The 17,912-nt window shown below is 33.3% G+C and overlaps 1 protein-coding gene across 10 annotated transcripts in view; it reads left to right on the plus strand.

Moving 5' to 3' along the window:
* TOPAZ1 (testis and ovary specific PAZ domain containing 1) overlaps positions 1-14,520 on the plus strand; it is a 72,042-nt gene extending 57,522 nt beyond the window's left edge. For 7 of the 10 annotated variants that reach the window (XM_039336296.1, XM_039336303.1, XM_039336298.1 and 4 more), the window contains 7 exons: positions 910-1,084; positions 6,142-6,242; positions 7,390-7,555; positions 8,935-9,099; positions 12,461-12,664; positions 13,509-13,692; positions 13,923-14,520. In XM_039336296.1, coding sequence (XP_039192230.1) covers positions 910-1,084; positions 6,142-6,242; positions 7,390-7,555; positions 8,935-9,099; positions 12,461-12,664; positions 13,509-13,692; positions 13,923-14,133 — 1,206 coding nt within the window. In that variant the 3' untranslated portion in view covers positions 14,134-14,520. Of the gene's footprint in view, positions 1-909; positions 1,085-1,909; positions 2,096-6,141; positions 6,243-7,389; positions 7,556-8,934; positions 9,100-12,460; positions 12,665-13,508; positions 13,693-13,922 lie in introns of those variants that run through there. The other 3 variants (XM_039336300.1, XR_005555894.1, XM_039336302.1) reach the window with 3 other exon arrangements.
* Positions 14,521-17,912: the final 3,392 nt, after the last annotated feature.

Consider the following 17,912-nt stretch of genomic DNA (forward strand, 5'->3'; position numbering starts at 1 on the left):
AGCAGAACCCCATCTGTGGGATGCAGGCAGCATACAAAACCAGGCAGTCTCTGGTCCATAGAAAAACCTTTCTCCACAGAACCGGTCCCTGATGCCCAAAAGGTTGGGGACCTCTATCCTAGGCCATACAGTCCAACTATATTTTTCTTCTTAATGGTTCCAACTTTGGCATTTTAGTCTTTAATGACAAGCACCATATTTTTCCTGCATGATCTATTGATTTCAAATTGAACTTAACCATAAAATTCCTCAACCTTCTGCATCAGTGCTTTATATAAACTTGAATAACTGATTTTCCGTTGTCTTTTGTGTTGCAATATAAAATGATACCTTTCTTGTAGTCACTCAAGTGGCAATCTACCTCAAGCAGATTGCCAAATATAGGTGCCTGCTTGCTTTAGCTGATGAGTTGGGAGGATCTTTGCAGTCTGATGGGAGTATTTATATTCTTGGCATACATTTTTAGCATTTTTTTACTCATAACCGTACATGCTACCACTATGAAGCACCATAGAGATACAGATATTTAACAGGGAAACAACTTTAAAAATGTTTCTTCAGACAGATTCTCCTTTCAACAGTGTAGTTCAATCTTAAGAAAAGTTATTATTAAATAACAACAAATTATCTGTATACTTTATCAAGATTTTGGAATGAATTGTAAGTATTTTTTTTTTATTTTCTCAATATTTTCACAGTCATATTATATATTACAGGAAAAAAACCTTTAAATTGTATAAAATTGTAGAATTTACCAAACACAGTTATTGATAAACAGTTCTTTAAGTAGACAAAGCCTATTTAAATAATTTAGTTCTATTTCAAAACAAAAAAATGTTATGTATTACATTTATACTGTGTGTGAATTATTGTTAGTAATGCTATTTATCTTTTCTCACTTTTGAACAGCATTGTAAAGAAAAAAGTGACTGGGCTAAATTGGGAACTTTGTATGTTAATGTGACGAGAGGGTGTAAAAATGCTGATTATCTTGAAAAATACTCGCGACATGTAGCCAGCATACTAATCAGTTCAGTGAAAGAAGAGAAGCCAGGCATTCCATTTTGTGAATTTGCTGCTACAGGTAAAATGAGCAAATATTGTCAAGTATTACAAGCTTACATGCAAAGAAAAACAGGTTCTCTTTAAAGTTGAATGTGGGTCCCCAAAAATATCAGTTCCACTTAATCTCTGCAATGGAAATCATGAATTTATCTTCTATATCATTGCTCATCATCACATTGACTTTAAAAAGCAGGAACATTTTTTTGGTGAATATGTTTGAAGGAGGCCTCTCCTTTAATTCAGTTCCTATCTCATATCTGATAGCAAATCAAAAATAAGAGCTCCATTATCTGTTGATAGCTCTCATGAAGGAAAAAAAGCCTAATAAGCCTGCTGGGAATGGAGCAATTCAGATATTCATGGCAACTGATTCTATTTATGCCTAGAATTACTGGAGCTGCTTCCTCATCCAGAATTTTGCCAGTAGATCAGATTGATAATTCTATTGACCTCCCTCACTCTGACACTTACAGCTTTAGTTCTATTGAGTCCTTGAGTCCCCACTGACCACTAATGAAATACTTGCAGTGTGCTAGTATTAAATGATTATGCAATCTTCAGTAATTAGCCAGATAATCTTCAAGAGCAGTCCCATATAAAACACTACAGTAGCCTGTCCTAAAGATAATGATGTCATGAGTTACTGATGCTTTATTCCAAGTTAGATAAAGGTTCCTCTAGCTGTGTTTCCCCTATGTCTATCTTGTAGTAGTTGTGAGGATAGGAGATCCCCAACATTTCTTTTTCTAAGAAAACATCCCTTCCAGTGCAGAGGATTAGATGTTTCTGGACAAACAAGAATTTGAGCTTACTTGGGTTCAGCTTCTCCCTTTCAATCTCACAGTCTCCAGCTCAATGCTGCTACAATGGAGGGCCTTTTCAGATTGGAGATGGATCACCATCCTTGTCAACTCATTCAGCAACATTGCTGCTCCTAAAGAGGCATTGATCACCTCCCAGAGATATCCAATCATGCTACTACCAGCTGCCTGAAGCAAGGGACACATGGATCCAGCCCATTTAATAGCTTGTAAGGACTTACTCTTAGTCACTGTTCCCCTAGAGCAGGGTTATCAAACTGCCGGCCCATGGGCTAGATGCGTCACAGCGAAAGCATGGCCACCCCATTGCCAACAATGGAAAAAAAGTCGCAATATGTCACAAAACATCACATGACATTGCGAGTTTGACACCCCTGCCCTACAGAAAGTGAATGATTCTAACCAGGCAGCTGAGTTATAATCTATCAACAGAAGCACAAATACTAAGCCACCCTTTATTCCACATTCAATGCTGAAGCTCTCAATTTTAAATGTGTTAATCTCTGGTACCTTCAAATTGGAGAAACCTATTCTGAAATATCCTTGAAATCAAGGATGAGAAAAAATAACTCCTAACCATACACACCAAGCAAGAAGAAAGCAAAGGAGTTGCTGTTTTATTAACCTTTTACTTGTATAGATCTACGTGATACTGTGAGAGGAAGGAGAAGTCCAAGGCTATAAGTACAAATGGCAGCACATCAAGGGCACCTGCTCCTCAATCCTCCACAAGAAAAACAGGAACTTGGATTACAAAATGTCAGTAGACAGTTACCTGGAGGTTTTTTTTTCTAAGGAGCAAATAACCCTGAACATAATTTTGATATATGGGAATCCATGTGTTTATCCTCCTATTATTGTTTTATCTTCTAGGTCTGTATCAAGAAAAGTGTAATTTGATGTTCAGTGGTGAAAAAAGGCAGGAAAAACCAAATGCATAGGTATAAAAATAAGTGGTACCTGGCTCTCCAGTGTTTTTTTATGTTCTATGCTTAAAGATACACAACATCTCCAAAGCATTTGAGCAATCCTGAACAGGTTTTATGGCTCCTGCTCAATGGTTAAACTGCTCAGTGGTTCTGAAGAGATCATTATTGGAATTGAAGAGAGTGAAGTGCTTTGTGTGCAGATTTCACGTGGAGATATTGAAATGAATCCTAGAATGCTTTGAGAAGGAAATGTATCTTGAGGTATCATCCAGTTCACCTAATCATAGGAAGTACCTCAAAAATACACATTGTATAAGCAACCCCCTTTTTTGATCTACACTATATCTTATCAAGATCCCAATGATGTTGGTACATGAAAACATGTACTAATTTATATTATTTTTTTCAGGGTTCAAGTGGTATTTACGAAACTATAGTATTTATCAATATGCAGATTGCTGGTCAGCCTGAGACAAAAACTAAAGATACATTTTGTTATCTCCAATAATAAAATAGTGTCTATTCCCAGAAAAAATACTATTTTATACAAACTCCAGAAGAATGTTCACTACAGAATCTTGTCAAAGCTGTGATGGAACTAGTTAAGCTATAAGGACTAATTAGCATCCTTATCAACTTGGTCCTTTCATATTCTTTGCAATAGCAGTAAGTGTTGGTTCTATAAATATTAGATTGCTTAAAAATGCCACAACTTAGTGTCAATTCCCTTGCAGTAACAATGTGTATTTGTACTGTCATCAGCATTGAGAAGGGAAAATCTAGTGAAACTTTTTAGCAATAGCACTTAGACTTATATACCACTTCACAGTACTTTACAGCCTCCTCAGCGCTTTACAGAGTCAGCCTATTGCTCCCAACAATCTGGGCCCTCATTTTACTCACCTTGGAAGGATGAGTCAATCTTGAGCCCATCAGGATTGAACTCCAGGCTGTGGACAGAGTAGCCTGCAATACTGCATTATGGATGCAACAACAAATGAGAATCAGAAATCAAGTACCAATCAGCTGCTTGGAGTTGCACTGATGAAGTCAGCAATTTCAAGCTCTGATCTAGAATTACGACAGATAAATTATTATAGTCAACCAAGCAATTTAAGTAGATCATCTCTGCCAGATGGCTATGAAGTTCTGTTTTTTTCATGAGAGAGAGCACCAGAAAGTATAGAAGAACTTTCGTTTTTTATGGTACATTTTGAAGCTGCACAAATACAAGGAACTTTTCAGCAGATTAAATGTCCTCTTTTCCATCAGTCCAAGAGTGTAGTATTTGTTTTTTTTATTTCTTGATTTCTGTTGTTGAGAATAAACTGGCCACTTTCTTTATTAATTGGTTTTAAACTTGTAGCAATCTGATTGCTAGAGTAATATATAAGCAAGGTTTTTTGAGAACTTGTAGAAGTAACCTTGTTGGTTCTCTATTGGCTCAGAAGAACCTATATTTTCAGCTCTTAAGCAGTAATCCACAGTGCTCCTTTTTCATTTTTCACACTCCTTTTATAAGCAACATTCCTGAATCTGGATCCAGATGGTTTGCTTGGTTCCAGTTCCAGCCTTTTGCTTGAAAGCTAAGCAGCTACAACTCCATGAAGTGCAATGTGATGAGTGTATTCTCAACTTCCTAGTGCCTAGTTTAGTAGATCCTGTACTACCCAGCTGTACAAGTTGACTGATGGACACGGTGTTGCTAATATTGGAGAAGAACCTGGAAGTCAGATGATTGTGTAAATCAAATCAAGATTTAAATGTGGATATAATATATAAGCATTGGTCAGTAGTGTAACTTCCTTGAGAACTGGATAGAGAGAATATGTTCCTCCTGGTCTTTTAGGTCTCCCAGTGGGTATTTTTTATATCAATAAATACTGCATAGAATCCTTTTGGCCCAACTGTATTAGAATAAAGTTCCATTCTAAGGGAGTTCTGTTTCTTTCTAAGTACATTGTTCCAGTTAATTGTGGGGAGGAAGCCTCAAATTCATGATTGTTATTATGTAGATTGCCACAGGACTTTTCTCACCATTTAACATTTCTATGAAACTACAGGGAGAGGTCGTACAGATAAACAGTGACAGTTTTAATCCAGTAGTGGAAGGTTATGAGAAGTTGGATGGGTTGAAATAAGCTTAGATTGAGTCCTATCAAAGAGATACTGGTAGTCCAGAAATGTACTGACTTTAACATCTTTGATAATTGGCTTGAATGGAGTCATACTTTCCCAATAGGAATGGTTCTGTGTCCTGGATGTGTGACTTCTAGAATAGCAAGTGGAGATACAGCTTAGACTATTAAGCCATTTGCTTCTATTTGTGTATCAGGAAAGTCCTGGAAAAGAGAGATGTTTCTCTCATCACTGTTTATGCTACCCTACTGTTTGATAAATAAATTTAGAGCAACAGCATAATTGTCACTAGCTTTCTGAGCCTAGTTTATGTTCTATATTCTATGGATATATTGCATTGCATCTTTATGAATTGCCTGGAATTTTAAAAGGCGAGTAACATGCAAATAAATAAGACACATAGGCTTTTAAAATCTGCATGATCCAAACAGAAATGTTTGTGCATCTGATAATTTAGGACATAAAAAATTATGAACATGGATTAAATAGTCTGCACTTCAACTGGAAATGCATGTTTGAGAAGGACTGATCTCTACACTGTGGAAAACATGGTTCCAGAATGGTTAGTGAGAAAAGTGGAAGAAAAATGCAAAGTTGAGGGCTTTCTCTTACAAAATAATATATTTGGATAGGGGAGGGAAGAGAAGGCACTAGGAAGATCAGGAACAGGCAAACCAATGAGATACACTATTGGCAGAAGGAATAGCTGAGAGCAAGGTGAGAAGGGAAAATTTTGGGAAAGGAGCAAGTAGTGTGAAGGAGAAATGAGAAGTGCAACATACACTTGTCAGTCTCACTCCATAAGCTAATTCCAGAATTCCTGCAGATGATGTTTTAGTTGAAACTTGGAAAAATCAAAATGTTTATTTCTTCAAAGCCATAGGTATTCCAAAATAGTTTAACAGAACTTCCAGAATGAACTTTCTCTCAGTCTCTTATCAAAAGAATGAATTTTAATTTTTGAATATACCAACCAATTTACAGGATTGTGAGGAGGAAATTAAGGGAAATTCTACTTTGAGTTTTTCAAGAAAAAAATGGAATAAAAAATTTCCTACTTGAGGAAATTCAAGTTTTGTATATTGTTTGCTTTCCATATCATATTTATGTATACTTGTTTCAAAAATTTTACTTCTTTTGCCCCATTTAAAAACAATGCTAATCTAAGATAACTATTAATTTTTTAGTTAATGTTGGTGCTCATCGTGATGAAAGAGACATTTCTTCATTAGGACGGATTGGCATTAGTGTCATGTTTTCATATTACAAAATACACCAGTGGTCAAAGGTAACTTACAAAGTCATCATGTTTATTATGTGATTTTTTAATCTGATGGGTAGGCCGTAGATACAACAAATTATATATTTGTACATGATCCTGAAGTTGAAACTCAAATACTTTGGCCACCTAATGAGAAGGAAGGACTCACTGGAGAAGGGCCTAATGCTGGGAAAGATTGAGGGCAATAGAAGAATGGGACGACAGAGAATGAGATGGCTGGATGGAGTCACTGAAGCAGTAGGTGTGAACTTAAATGACTCCAGAAGATGGTAGAGGACAGGAAGACCTGGAGGAACGTTGTCCATGGGGTCGCGATGGGTCGGACACGACTTCGCAATTAACAACAACAAAAGAGATCATTGGTTGAATTAGAAATAAATTACTGTTCATATTTTCTTTCAAGTATATGGTGGGGGAATTAAAGCATTTTTCTTTGTGCAAGTTAAATCGAGATATTTGCGTAAAACGAAGTTTGAAGTTAAGATACTTTAATCATTTCTCTCATTTGCGCCAATATGTATGGATAGGTGTGAAATGTTTGGATCATATCTCATAGGTGCATATTTTGATTGCAGGGATGCAGAAATCAGTTATATATTTTCCCATTCTTGCCCCGATAAAAATAACTAAAAGGTTACATTAATAACTTCCTCATTGCTGAATTCTAGTTTTGGCTGTGTTTTGAATATCCTTAATAATATTAAAAGATGGAAAATTTTATCAATGTCTGTGCTTAATTAACAATTCAAACTTAGAACATAAGGTCCCTTCCAACTTTACTATTATTATTATTATTATTATTATAAAATTGTGTTTTATTCTGAAATGTGTTAGAAATATCAGAATTTTACAATAATGTAATAAAATGCTTAAAAGGAGCAATATTGCCTAAGTTTAAAAAAAAATCTAGTTTCAGTGTGATTCCTGGAACTGTTATATATGCATAACCTGTAATTGGGAAAAGAAAGCTACATATATCCATAATTATAGTGCACAATTTCTTTCAAGAAGCTAATTCTTGGTAAATGAGAGGAGAAAAAGTATACTGTGCTCTCTTTGAGATAAAGACGCTAACCAAACTACAAGTGAACCAATGTTAAAAAGCATGAAATTGTTTGCAATTTTCATTCCCGCTTTCTCCATTTTTATTTAGGCCAAGAAGATTCTGGATGTGTTTCATGCTTTAAAGATACACTTCACACTTCTTAAAGGATTTTTTGAATCAGAGCAATCAGTATCAAGATGTCAAATGGTTAATATTGCTGTGGAAATCTTTCTCAAATGTGGGAACCTTGATGGAGTACTATGGGTATTGAGAGGTAAAGTTAAATTAACAAAATTGGATTTATTGATCAAATTTATATAAATATTTATAGTTTGCTTCTGGGTCCAATTCAGGGTGCTGATTTTGACTTTTAAAGTCTCTCATGGCGTGGGACCAAGTTGAAGGTCTGCCTTTCCCCAGTTCTATCTGTTCATCCATCAGATCCAGCAAGAAAGGCATGCTATGGGTCCTGTCTTTCAGAGAGCTACACTTGATGACTCTGTGAAAATGGACCTTTTCTACCATGGCACCAGCTTATGGAATATTTTCCCTCTCCATCCCTCCTTGTTTTCCAAAAGTCCCTAAGATCTGTTTTGTCATCAGGCCTGGGACTTGTGAGTTCTTGAAATGGCTCTGTTGCTGATTGAATGTGTGCTATATATATTGACAAGTTTGTTTTTATATTTTTATTGCTGTATACTACCCAAAGCCATTTCTTGTGAGATGGGCAGCCATATAAGTGTAATAAACAAATAAACTTGTATTTTTATTGTGATTTTTTTACATTTATTTATATATTTATGGTTTATTTTAACATAAGCCTATTGGAAAAGACATGTTTAGTTCCTGATTTTGGAATGTATTTAGAATAATGTTATAAGAAAAATATATGCTACATTCAAAGCATTTTTATTCCACTCTTTAGTCAAAAAGGTATCTTCAAAGAATAATTACAATAATTACTAAAAAAAATGTTCTTATTAGCAGACTTAAAATCTAAAAGACAAATTTCAGAAAGTATTAAATAGTGATAAAAGGTTTATTTTTCAATTATGTTTTTCATTATTGAATGAGTCTCAAAATAAAGAAAAAATACAGTGCACCATCCTCCCTCATCAAATTGTATATTTCCATCAATCCCTAAATGAACAAAAGCTGACAAAATCTTTACATGTGCAAAATTGAATATCACTTCTTTCCTGAACTTTTGCACACAACTTTTGACATCTAAAATTAGACACCTAACTTTGTTTTACTTCATAAAGAACTGTTATTTTAATTCTATTTTAATAAAGTAGCTTTTCCTAGTTTATGTGCAATGAAGGATTTGCTCCTGAAAAATATTACATAACAACTTACATTGTTACTCAGATATGCCCTTTGTTTTGTGTCCTTGCCCTGTGATCTGTTGCTTTTAGTAATACTTATGGAATTTTTTCAGCAACTATTCCAAGAATTGAATATAAGGACTTGCTGTTTTTGTAAGGTTATTACTACGTTCCCTCAGACTATGTAATATAGCTCAAGGAATATTAAGAACCTAAATTTCTTCTAAAGGCCATTTAGAAAGCCTAGTATTATTTGAGATTAGTCCCATGATTTTGTTTTTTGCTGTATGCTCTAACAATTTTAAAATAGCATTACTTCCCACAGGATCAGAATGGATAATAAATACAGCAGCATGGCCTTGTGAAAGAATGGATGTCCTCAATCGACATAATTTGCTATATGCTGTAGCATCTGAATTAATGACAAAAAAACGGTATGATGAAACGTTTGAAGTCTTAAAAAATCTCCCAGGTTTTCAGAATACTTGTGGTAAGTTGTTAATTACTTGTTATTTATTACTTAAAATAATAGACTTTAGTTTGAATCTGCATCATGCAATTTTCATTACCTAGAGGTGCTGTGATTTGGGAATGTATAAACAATGTAAAATCTTAAACAAATATTTCTGTTTTCAATCTCTTAATAAATCAGTTTACTAATATAGGTAGCTCTACTTATTCACAGAGGTTCTATGCCTTCTCTACCACAGAATCTGACATTTGAAATGCCATGATGGCCTGGATCCTTTTGGCCTTTTGGAAGGCTATGAAGATCATGTTTTTTCTAAGATGTTAAGGGAAGGATATGTCTATTAGTATTACGACTTACTCTTTTTTCAAATAATTTTAATTAAGAATGATTGAAAAGTCAATGCAAATTACAAAAAACATGAAAAAAGAGAGTGTGAAAATGAAAAGGGAAAGAATAAAGAAAAAGAAGTAACTTTCTCTTTCATCCCAGCAAGTAAAAATGTCTCTGAATAATCTCTCTTCTACCCATAACTCATCTCTTAAGTAAGGAAAATAAAATCAAAATGCTACATCAATCTTTGTCAGCAAAAGTCCAGTAAAGATAACCAGATAAGTTTTCTTCTTTTAACCATGATGGAATAAACCAATCTTATAAATCTTCCCTGATTTTTTTTTAAATATTTAACCCTTTAAAAAGAGTTCCAAAGGTAATTTGCTGTTCATTTACGTCTTAAAGTAAAAATCCTCTAGAACTTTTAACAGATCTATCTTGTAGCCAAACTGTAACTAAAAATTATCTTTTTTGTTTATTACTTCTAAAAAAGGCCCTCCAAATCTTAGCAAAGCTATTTTATATATCCAAGAGAAAGAAGTTATCCTGGTTTAATGTCTGTTCATCTCGTTTAGAGAATATGTCATCCATCATATCATTTGCATTAAATTTAAATCTCATTCAAATTAATGTTATAAACATCAATTGCAGCTCATTCTTGTTTTAAAAGTTTATTAGAATATGCTGTGTCAGTTTTATTTATTTATTTATTTATTTATTTATTTTATTGATTTATATGCCGCCCAATCCCAAAGGACTCAGGGCGGCGTACAAAATATTTATTTATTTAATTGATTTATAAATATTATCAATTTTTTAATACATATTGCCCAAAAGCTTAGCTAAAAGGTATCAAAAGTTTGCACTATGGATTTCTGCTTTCTTTATCCACTGGCTCTCCATTTTTTCCATGAAAATGTATCTTCTAAATAATTTACAGTTACAATTCCAAATCTTCCTACCCCCTTAATCCATTATTGGCTTTTAAATTCCATATAATAAGCAGCCTTCTTGCATAGCCTAAAATATCATATACATTTCTTAAAATTAAATCAAATTTATACAATTTACAATAAAGTCTTGCCAACTTGAAGTGCCTTAATCTCTGATTAAGATACAAGGTTTGATTGAATTTAGGGTACATCAAGGCTGCTATGCTAGTTTGAGCTTGATATAATTCTAACTCTCAGATATTCCAATCAGAAATCAACCATAAAATTGACAATTTCCAGTCTACTCATGAGGAATGGCTGTGCAGAGTTGCATGGATTATCTCAGTGATATCTCCTTTGTTCAGAGAGATTATGCTGAATCAGATCCATCATTTAAGGGTGATTCCTCTTGTAAAACTGTCTTGCTAGCTAGCAAAAACCAGCAAGATGTTCACTTGCCATGGCAGTTACAGGAAGTTAGTATTATGACTTGTTTTGAGAAACCTTAGCTATAGTGTGATAATGATGATTAATTGTATATTGTACTATTTTATTTTGATTTGTTTTATTAATATAGTTTGTGTGCATTGTTTTTTAACTGCCCAGTTTTACTAGTTTAAAATGGATGGCCAGATAAATTTTTCAAATAAATAAAATCATAGATAACAATACCCTGAATGAGATCTTGAAATTTAAAAAATGCATCTGCATGCATAAAAGCTCCTGTGCTATTTTTGTATGCATAAGATAACTGATAACAAGATATAATATATAGATTTTTTTAGAAATAGTAAATAGTAAAAAATTAGATCTATAGAAAATGAGGATCACTTACACATAAAATTGCATCTTTGTCTTACTTCTAGTGCAGTGGTTCTCAACCTGTGGGTCGGGACCCCATTTGGGGTCGAACGACCATTTCACGGGGGTCGCCAAACAATGCAGTCCGCCATTTTTCCCCCTTTTCCTTAGCTGTGCTACTCCCTTTTATTCCATTGGCTTTTGAAAGCCAATAGAATAGACTCTCTTGAATAGAGTCTAATTCTATTGGCTTTCAAAAGCCAATAGGAATTGTCCAGGCTGTCTCTGCCCTGCTGAGCCCGCCAAAAGTCCCATTCTGCAAACGGTGCTGCACCAGTTGAGTAGTCCTCGACTTACGACTGGTTGAGTAGTCCTCGACTTACGACCGGTTGGGGGTCGCAGCATTAAAAAGGTTGAGAATCACTGTTCTAGTGTTTCCTCTGGATGTCTCATTTTACTAACATAAGTTTGGCAACACTTTTCTTCCTTCAGTAAGAGGAAACTTTTGTTTAGTTCACATGAACTATTTCATTTTGTTTGTATTTTATGTTCTGGGGATCCTTTAAGGAAATTAATTTATTTTCTTAAATAATTAAGAAATCTGGAATTTTTAAGTCCTTTTAAATGTTTTTATTACTAGTTTACAGTTTTTCATAAAAGTTGTGTTTTCATAAAATGTATTTTCAATAGTAGTACACAAATCTATGGAACATTGGTCATCCTTGGTCAATATTTACTTATCGAAAAGGATAAACAATGGCTATAGTGAGTAAAAAAAAGCAGTAGGAGCAGGAGTGATTTCCAACTTCTTGTTGGCTTACACTTTGACTTTGTTTGTGGGAAGCTGGCAGGGAGCATCAGAACTCATGACCACCTGGCAGTGGTGCTGCAATGATCACAACTTTTCCAGTACAACAAGTCTGAATATCCTTGAAATTTCAATTGCACTTGAGTAATTGGTCCCAGATTTTGAATAGAATTTAAAATAAGCTATTTCAGATATCTTGATTCAAAAATTGTTGCCCTGTGATGCACTATTTTGGCTAATTGAAGGATACAGACTGACAGGAGAGATTTAGTACTTTATATAAGATTTACTATAGCCCTTTTATTTCACTTCTTAATATAAGGTATACATAATAATTTTGCAGTGTGCCCGGCTCTTAAAATTTAAGAAGCTTCTGAATAAAATTGAAGGAGAAAAAATAACTTTAATTGTTCTTATATAAAAATAGGAAAAATGTTTGCATCATTTCATTGTTGGAAAAAGTATTATGCTTCATAGCTGAAGGATATTCTTAAATTTTCTCTTACAGACTCTCTGGATGTAGCCCAGTATGGCCTTTTGTTTAATAAACTGCTAAGTGCTTGTTCAGAAAGCAGAAACATTGAAATATCATCTAGTGTAGTAGAATTCATACTTGCAAGAAATATTCCTATTGAATTTAATTTACTTCGATCATTAATCACAGCACTAGGAAGAAGTTGTTTGTGGCTTAAGGCCAGGAAACATTATAAAAGTAAGCTTTCTTTAAAATGCATCATTTTTTTATGTTGGACCAACTTCACATGGAAATGTTTGCACTAAAAAAATTATGATTTCATTAATATTGAACACTGGCCAGAGTAATTTTGGAGACATGTACTCACATGTCATTTTAAATTTATGAAATAACTGATTACACAAAATCTGTTGTAATCTGAGTAGCAAACAGTAAAATGATTTGAGATTATTAAAAGCATTATGTAAGATATGTCCAAAGTAACCATTCTGTGCATGGAACAGATTTTTTTTGGGTGCTTCATGCCCAAATTAAAACATGTTTTGGTCTGTTTCTGGGAAGAATGTATCTCTTTTATTCTAAATTCCTACTAAAACACATTTGTTCTGGGCTGGAATGGCTTGAACACAGTAAAGAGCAGTAAAACCAAGCCTGGAAGTTTCTTGGAGAGCACATGTATAGACAATGATCACAATAAAGCATGGCACAGGGAAGGGCTGATAGCAAGCAGGCAGGTCAGCATGTTAATCCTACATGCAGGCAGCATACAGTAGTAATAATCTACCTGCCCTGTAAAATTACTTGGGGATTCTTCTAAAACAACCATTACATTCCAGGTTGTATTTATATTGAACTACAGCCAATCTGAAACAATTCAACAAAATGTCTAGAACATAATGATAACTTGAGCTCATAACAAAACATATTTCTACCAATAATTATTAACATTTAGATCAACAGTACAAAAATTCAGAGTTGTCTATATATTGTAGTAACCTTAAAATTTGTAATAAGCTACAAAAACCAGAGATATATGTTTAGCTAATGTTAAACCTTCTCATTTATTTCTTGTCATTTTTAGATGCTTTAGCATTGGGTTGCTATCCACCACCTGAGGGAAATCTTTATCGTAAACTTCTACTGATTCCTTCTTATATGAGTGAAGTTGAAATGCTATTAGCAATTGAAATTTTTTTGGTTTCAAATGCCAGTAGTATTCAGAGTCCTGGAGCTTCCAGTCAAATACTTCAAATAGTATTAAAAAGGTTGGTATATATTTGAAAAGCATGTCTAATCAGGTGAAAAAATTGTTGTTCATTTATTTATCCCCTGCAAAAGATATTTTATTATTTATTTAGATATTTATTTCACAGATCAATAAAACTAACAAATTCTGCTGACATTTCCAGTCATAGAAATGAAATGTTGCTATTGAAAGTCTTCCAGAGCAATAGAATGCTAATCATAACTCATGTGATTTAAATTTTTTTTCCAGATGTGAAGGTAACAATATTCGAAACAAGGAAGAATATCAGAATGCTACAGAGAGACTGTTTCAGGCTGCTCAGATATCTAATCCAAAGCTTTTCATAAAGCATTTGACTGTCAATGTTAATAAGGACCAAATTTATAGTTTGGAGCATGCGTCCGTACTTAAATGGTTGAAAGAGAATATGAAATGGGCAGGAAAAGCCTGGCTTTTTTAGTTACAGTAATCATTGCTTAAAGTAAATCAATAAAGGTTGTTTCTGTTGTGTTCAGACTCTTAATAATTCAATTTTTCTGTTTCTAACAAAAAAAATAATTTAGAATATGGGTTTCTAGGCATGGTCATTCAGAAGGATCAATTCGTGATCATTTACTTTTTTTTCTGCATCAAAGTATGCTCACAGTTCAGGGTTAGAATTAGAGGTTTCATAATCTTTACTGTCTTTCAAAAACAAGGTTGTTGCCATGCAAATAGTTTACAGTTTTGAGGACAGCATATAATAAAATTTTATAGTTTGGGACATATAAATGGTTGGCTTTTTTAGTCAATAAAGATTTCATTACAATAATTGTTTAAAATGAATCAATAAAGGTTGTTTCTATTATGCTCAGACTCTTACTTTGTTCAATATTAGTTTCTAACAAAAGAAAATAAAAGAGAAATTTGCTTTCTAATATGATCATAGAGAAGAATCAGTCTTTTTAAAAAATTATTAGATTTTTTTTAAAACTAGAAAAACAAAAACTGAAACTAATATTTGATATAGAAGAGGGGGAAAAGAAAAAGCAAAGCCAAAAATGCTGAAAAAAAGTGAAATGCAAAGAAATTATTTCTGATTTTATTTTCCAACAGATATAAATTTATCTCTTAATTTAGGGTTACAATATAACTTGCATTTTTCTATTACTATTGTTTCTAATAATCAAAGCCATATATCATAATACCATTTATTTTTCTGTTTCACACAAAAAGCCCAAAAGAGTCTTCCAGTCAGCATTTAAAATTTACTCAATGTCTTCTCTAATCAAAACTATCATTTTTGCAGTCTCAGCCACCTTCATCTTCACTATCCATTCTTCCAAGAATTTTTTCTGTTTGTCCATCAGTTCAAAAGAAACCTCTCTGATACCACTTATTAATCTTTAAAAATCTTCTGAATGTAATTGAATCTAAAACTTTGGCTTTTTTATGTGCCCATATAAATGGTCCCTCGTGTTTTATGTTTCCAACATAAATTTGAAGTATCTTTATATTTTGACAATTTTTCTGGTGAAAAATACTAGCAGTACATCATTTTATAAAAGTTCTCTTTAAGATTACAATGTAAATTTTAATCCTTTCATCCATATATTATCAAATTGTTCCACTTGTATATTATAATCAACATTTAGCCCATTTTATCATACATTCTTTCGCTTGTTCTTCCATTTCAAATTTTAGTAAGTTTATAAATTTTAGGAGTAATATGTTCTTAATTTGTACATAATTCTGTTTCAAATTCCATATTACAGTGTTCAAATAAATCCTTTAATCTACTTAAAATTTCTCGTAATTGTACATAAGAAAACTATTGACATACATATTGTATGATATTATTTTGAAATCTCCTTGGAAAATTCCAAAATATCAGCACAATTTATCATTTAGATATCATTTCTCATCTATATTATGTTTCTTATGATGACAAGAAGGGCCAGTTCTTCATGAAACTATTTCCTATATTAAAATGTTTTTCTAATTTATGTTTAAAACTTTAGGTTTCATAATCTTTGATTTTATAGCTCTGAGGATAGTATATAATCCACTATTCAAAGTAAATAAGGTAAGTTTTTAAAACAAACTAAACATAAGCAGAAGCTTCAAAGCAATGAAATCATTAAACAGAAATAAAAGATAGTCTTTTGAGTTGAGCTCAGCTGGTGACAGACATGTCTCTGTAGGTTTTTCTGTTTGCAAGAGTAAAAGAGTAGTTTCCTTTTGCTTTATTTCCCTGTTGAAGCTGCTTCTCAGGCCAGCCTTTTCTAGTGTTGGCTAGTAGTATACCATGTCTAGATCAAGCCTATTTACTAATCTAATGTCCTACAAGATTAGGTAGGTAGTACTATTAGTACCATTAAATCTACTTGATACAGCAAAATCAAAATGGGCTAGAAGGGTTGATAGTATTAAAAATGTCTCTTGAGACTCAGCGTTCAGTTGGTCTTTCCTAAAGAATGTTTCATAATGAGAAAAGATGTCTAATATTAAATGTAGGGAGTAATCATCATTTTAGCCAGTGTCTATATACTGCAGGATACTACATCTAGTTCCTTTCCAGATATAAAATGTTTTCTTTCTTTGGTAAATTTATTAAACAACCTGGCTCTTTTCAGGATTAATTTTTAAGTCAGGTGGTTTTCCTGCTTTGTGCAGCTCTTGTTTGTGTCTTTGTACCTTTTCTGGTCTTGTGAGAAGAGAACAGCATCTGCAAATCTTAAATGTTTCCAACCACTATGGTTCAGAGCCTTTCTTTTGCCAATTGGGCCCACAATACTTGCTGATGTCATTGATCCATCTTTAGGTCTCATGGATGCTTTTTATCAGGTAGGATCCATTCTATGACTGCCTTGTCCACCTGCCATCAGGTCTTGCTATGTGACCAGCTCATTTCCATTTCAATTATTTTACTCTTTCGATGATATATACTTTTGTTTGTTTTCTAATCCATGTGCAGGTCTTTCTACCTTGTCTTGTAATGCCGAGCATGTAATTTTTCATGGTTCTTTGTGCTACTCGTAGCTTTTGTATTGATTGTGAGGTTAGTGTCCATGTTTCACTGGCATTATGTTAGAGCAGGTAGTACACACTGATTGAAAACTTCAGGCATAGGGGTAGGTTCTTGAAAATTATGCTTAGCTTGCTGAATGCCTGCCAACCACATTTAACTTGCTGTTCAATTTCCTTTATTGTATCATCTTTCACTGAGATCTATAGGCCAAGGTATACATGTAGTGGTCTACTACATCTAGTTCCTTTCCAGATATAAAATGTTTTCTTTCTTTGGTGAATTTATTAAACAACCCTGCTCTTTTTCGGGTTTATTTTTAAGTCAGGTGGTTTTCCTGCTTTGTGCAGCTCTTGTATGTGTCTTGGTAGCTTTTCTGGTCTTGTGAGAAGAGAACAGCATCTGCAAATCTTAAATGATTTAAATAGGTGCCATTTATTTTTATTCCATCTTTTGTCCAGTCTAGTTTGTGAACTACTTCAAGGTAGGCGAAGAAAAGGATAGGTGATATTGTATTGCTCTCTTGCACATCTTGTTCTATGTTGATTTCCTCTTTAAGATCATTAAGGTAAATTATTGCCATTGTTTTTGCATATATTGATTGTAGTAAGTTTAAGCAGTGTCTACTCCTTAGTCATTAATGTTCTCATTCTTTTTGTTATTGGTGAAAACCTTGCAGATGACTAAAAGAAGGCTTATTGGGCGATAGTTCTTTAAATCATCTTGGGCCCCTTTCTTGTGTATAAGAATCACTTCATCATTTTTTCATTTATTAGGTATTTTTTTCTTCTCTAAGGCATCTTAAGTGTAGTTTTGCTAGTATCTTATGTAAACTGTGACCACCAGCTTTCAGCATTTTAACCGTAACAGTCATTTCCATTTTGTGCAAATGTGTCTTGTTCAAATTTGAGGTTTGAAGGCATGGACAACTATTATGTGTGCATGTTAATTCTGTAATTGTTCTTTAACACACAACTCTTATTTTCAGGACTATGAATTATTTCATTATTATAAGAGATGTAAAGCAAATCTAAATATCAAAGAAACATTTAAATTAAGAACCTTTAGTAGTAGATTTTTTCTTTTGTGATCTATGTTTTATATACAGTTTATATGTAATGTGATTTGTTCTAATGAATTCCCAACACAGATGATTGGCAACCTAAAAATTCATTCATTCTCAATTCCTCTTATTTTCCTAAGTTCCAAAGATCTTCCTTCATTTGCATATA

This window comes from Crotalus tigris, unplaced genomic scaffold (assembly GCF_016545835.1).
Source record: "Crotalus tigris isolate CLP2741 ecotype Arizona unplaced genomic scaffold, ASM1654583v1 scf7180000017666.27876245, whole genome shotgun sequence".
NCBI classification, from domain to species: domain Eukaryota; kingdom Metazoa; phylum Chordata; class Lepidosauria; order Squamata; family Viperidae; genus Crotalus; species Crotalus tigris.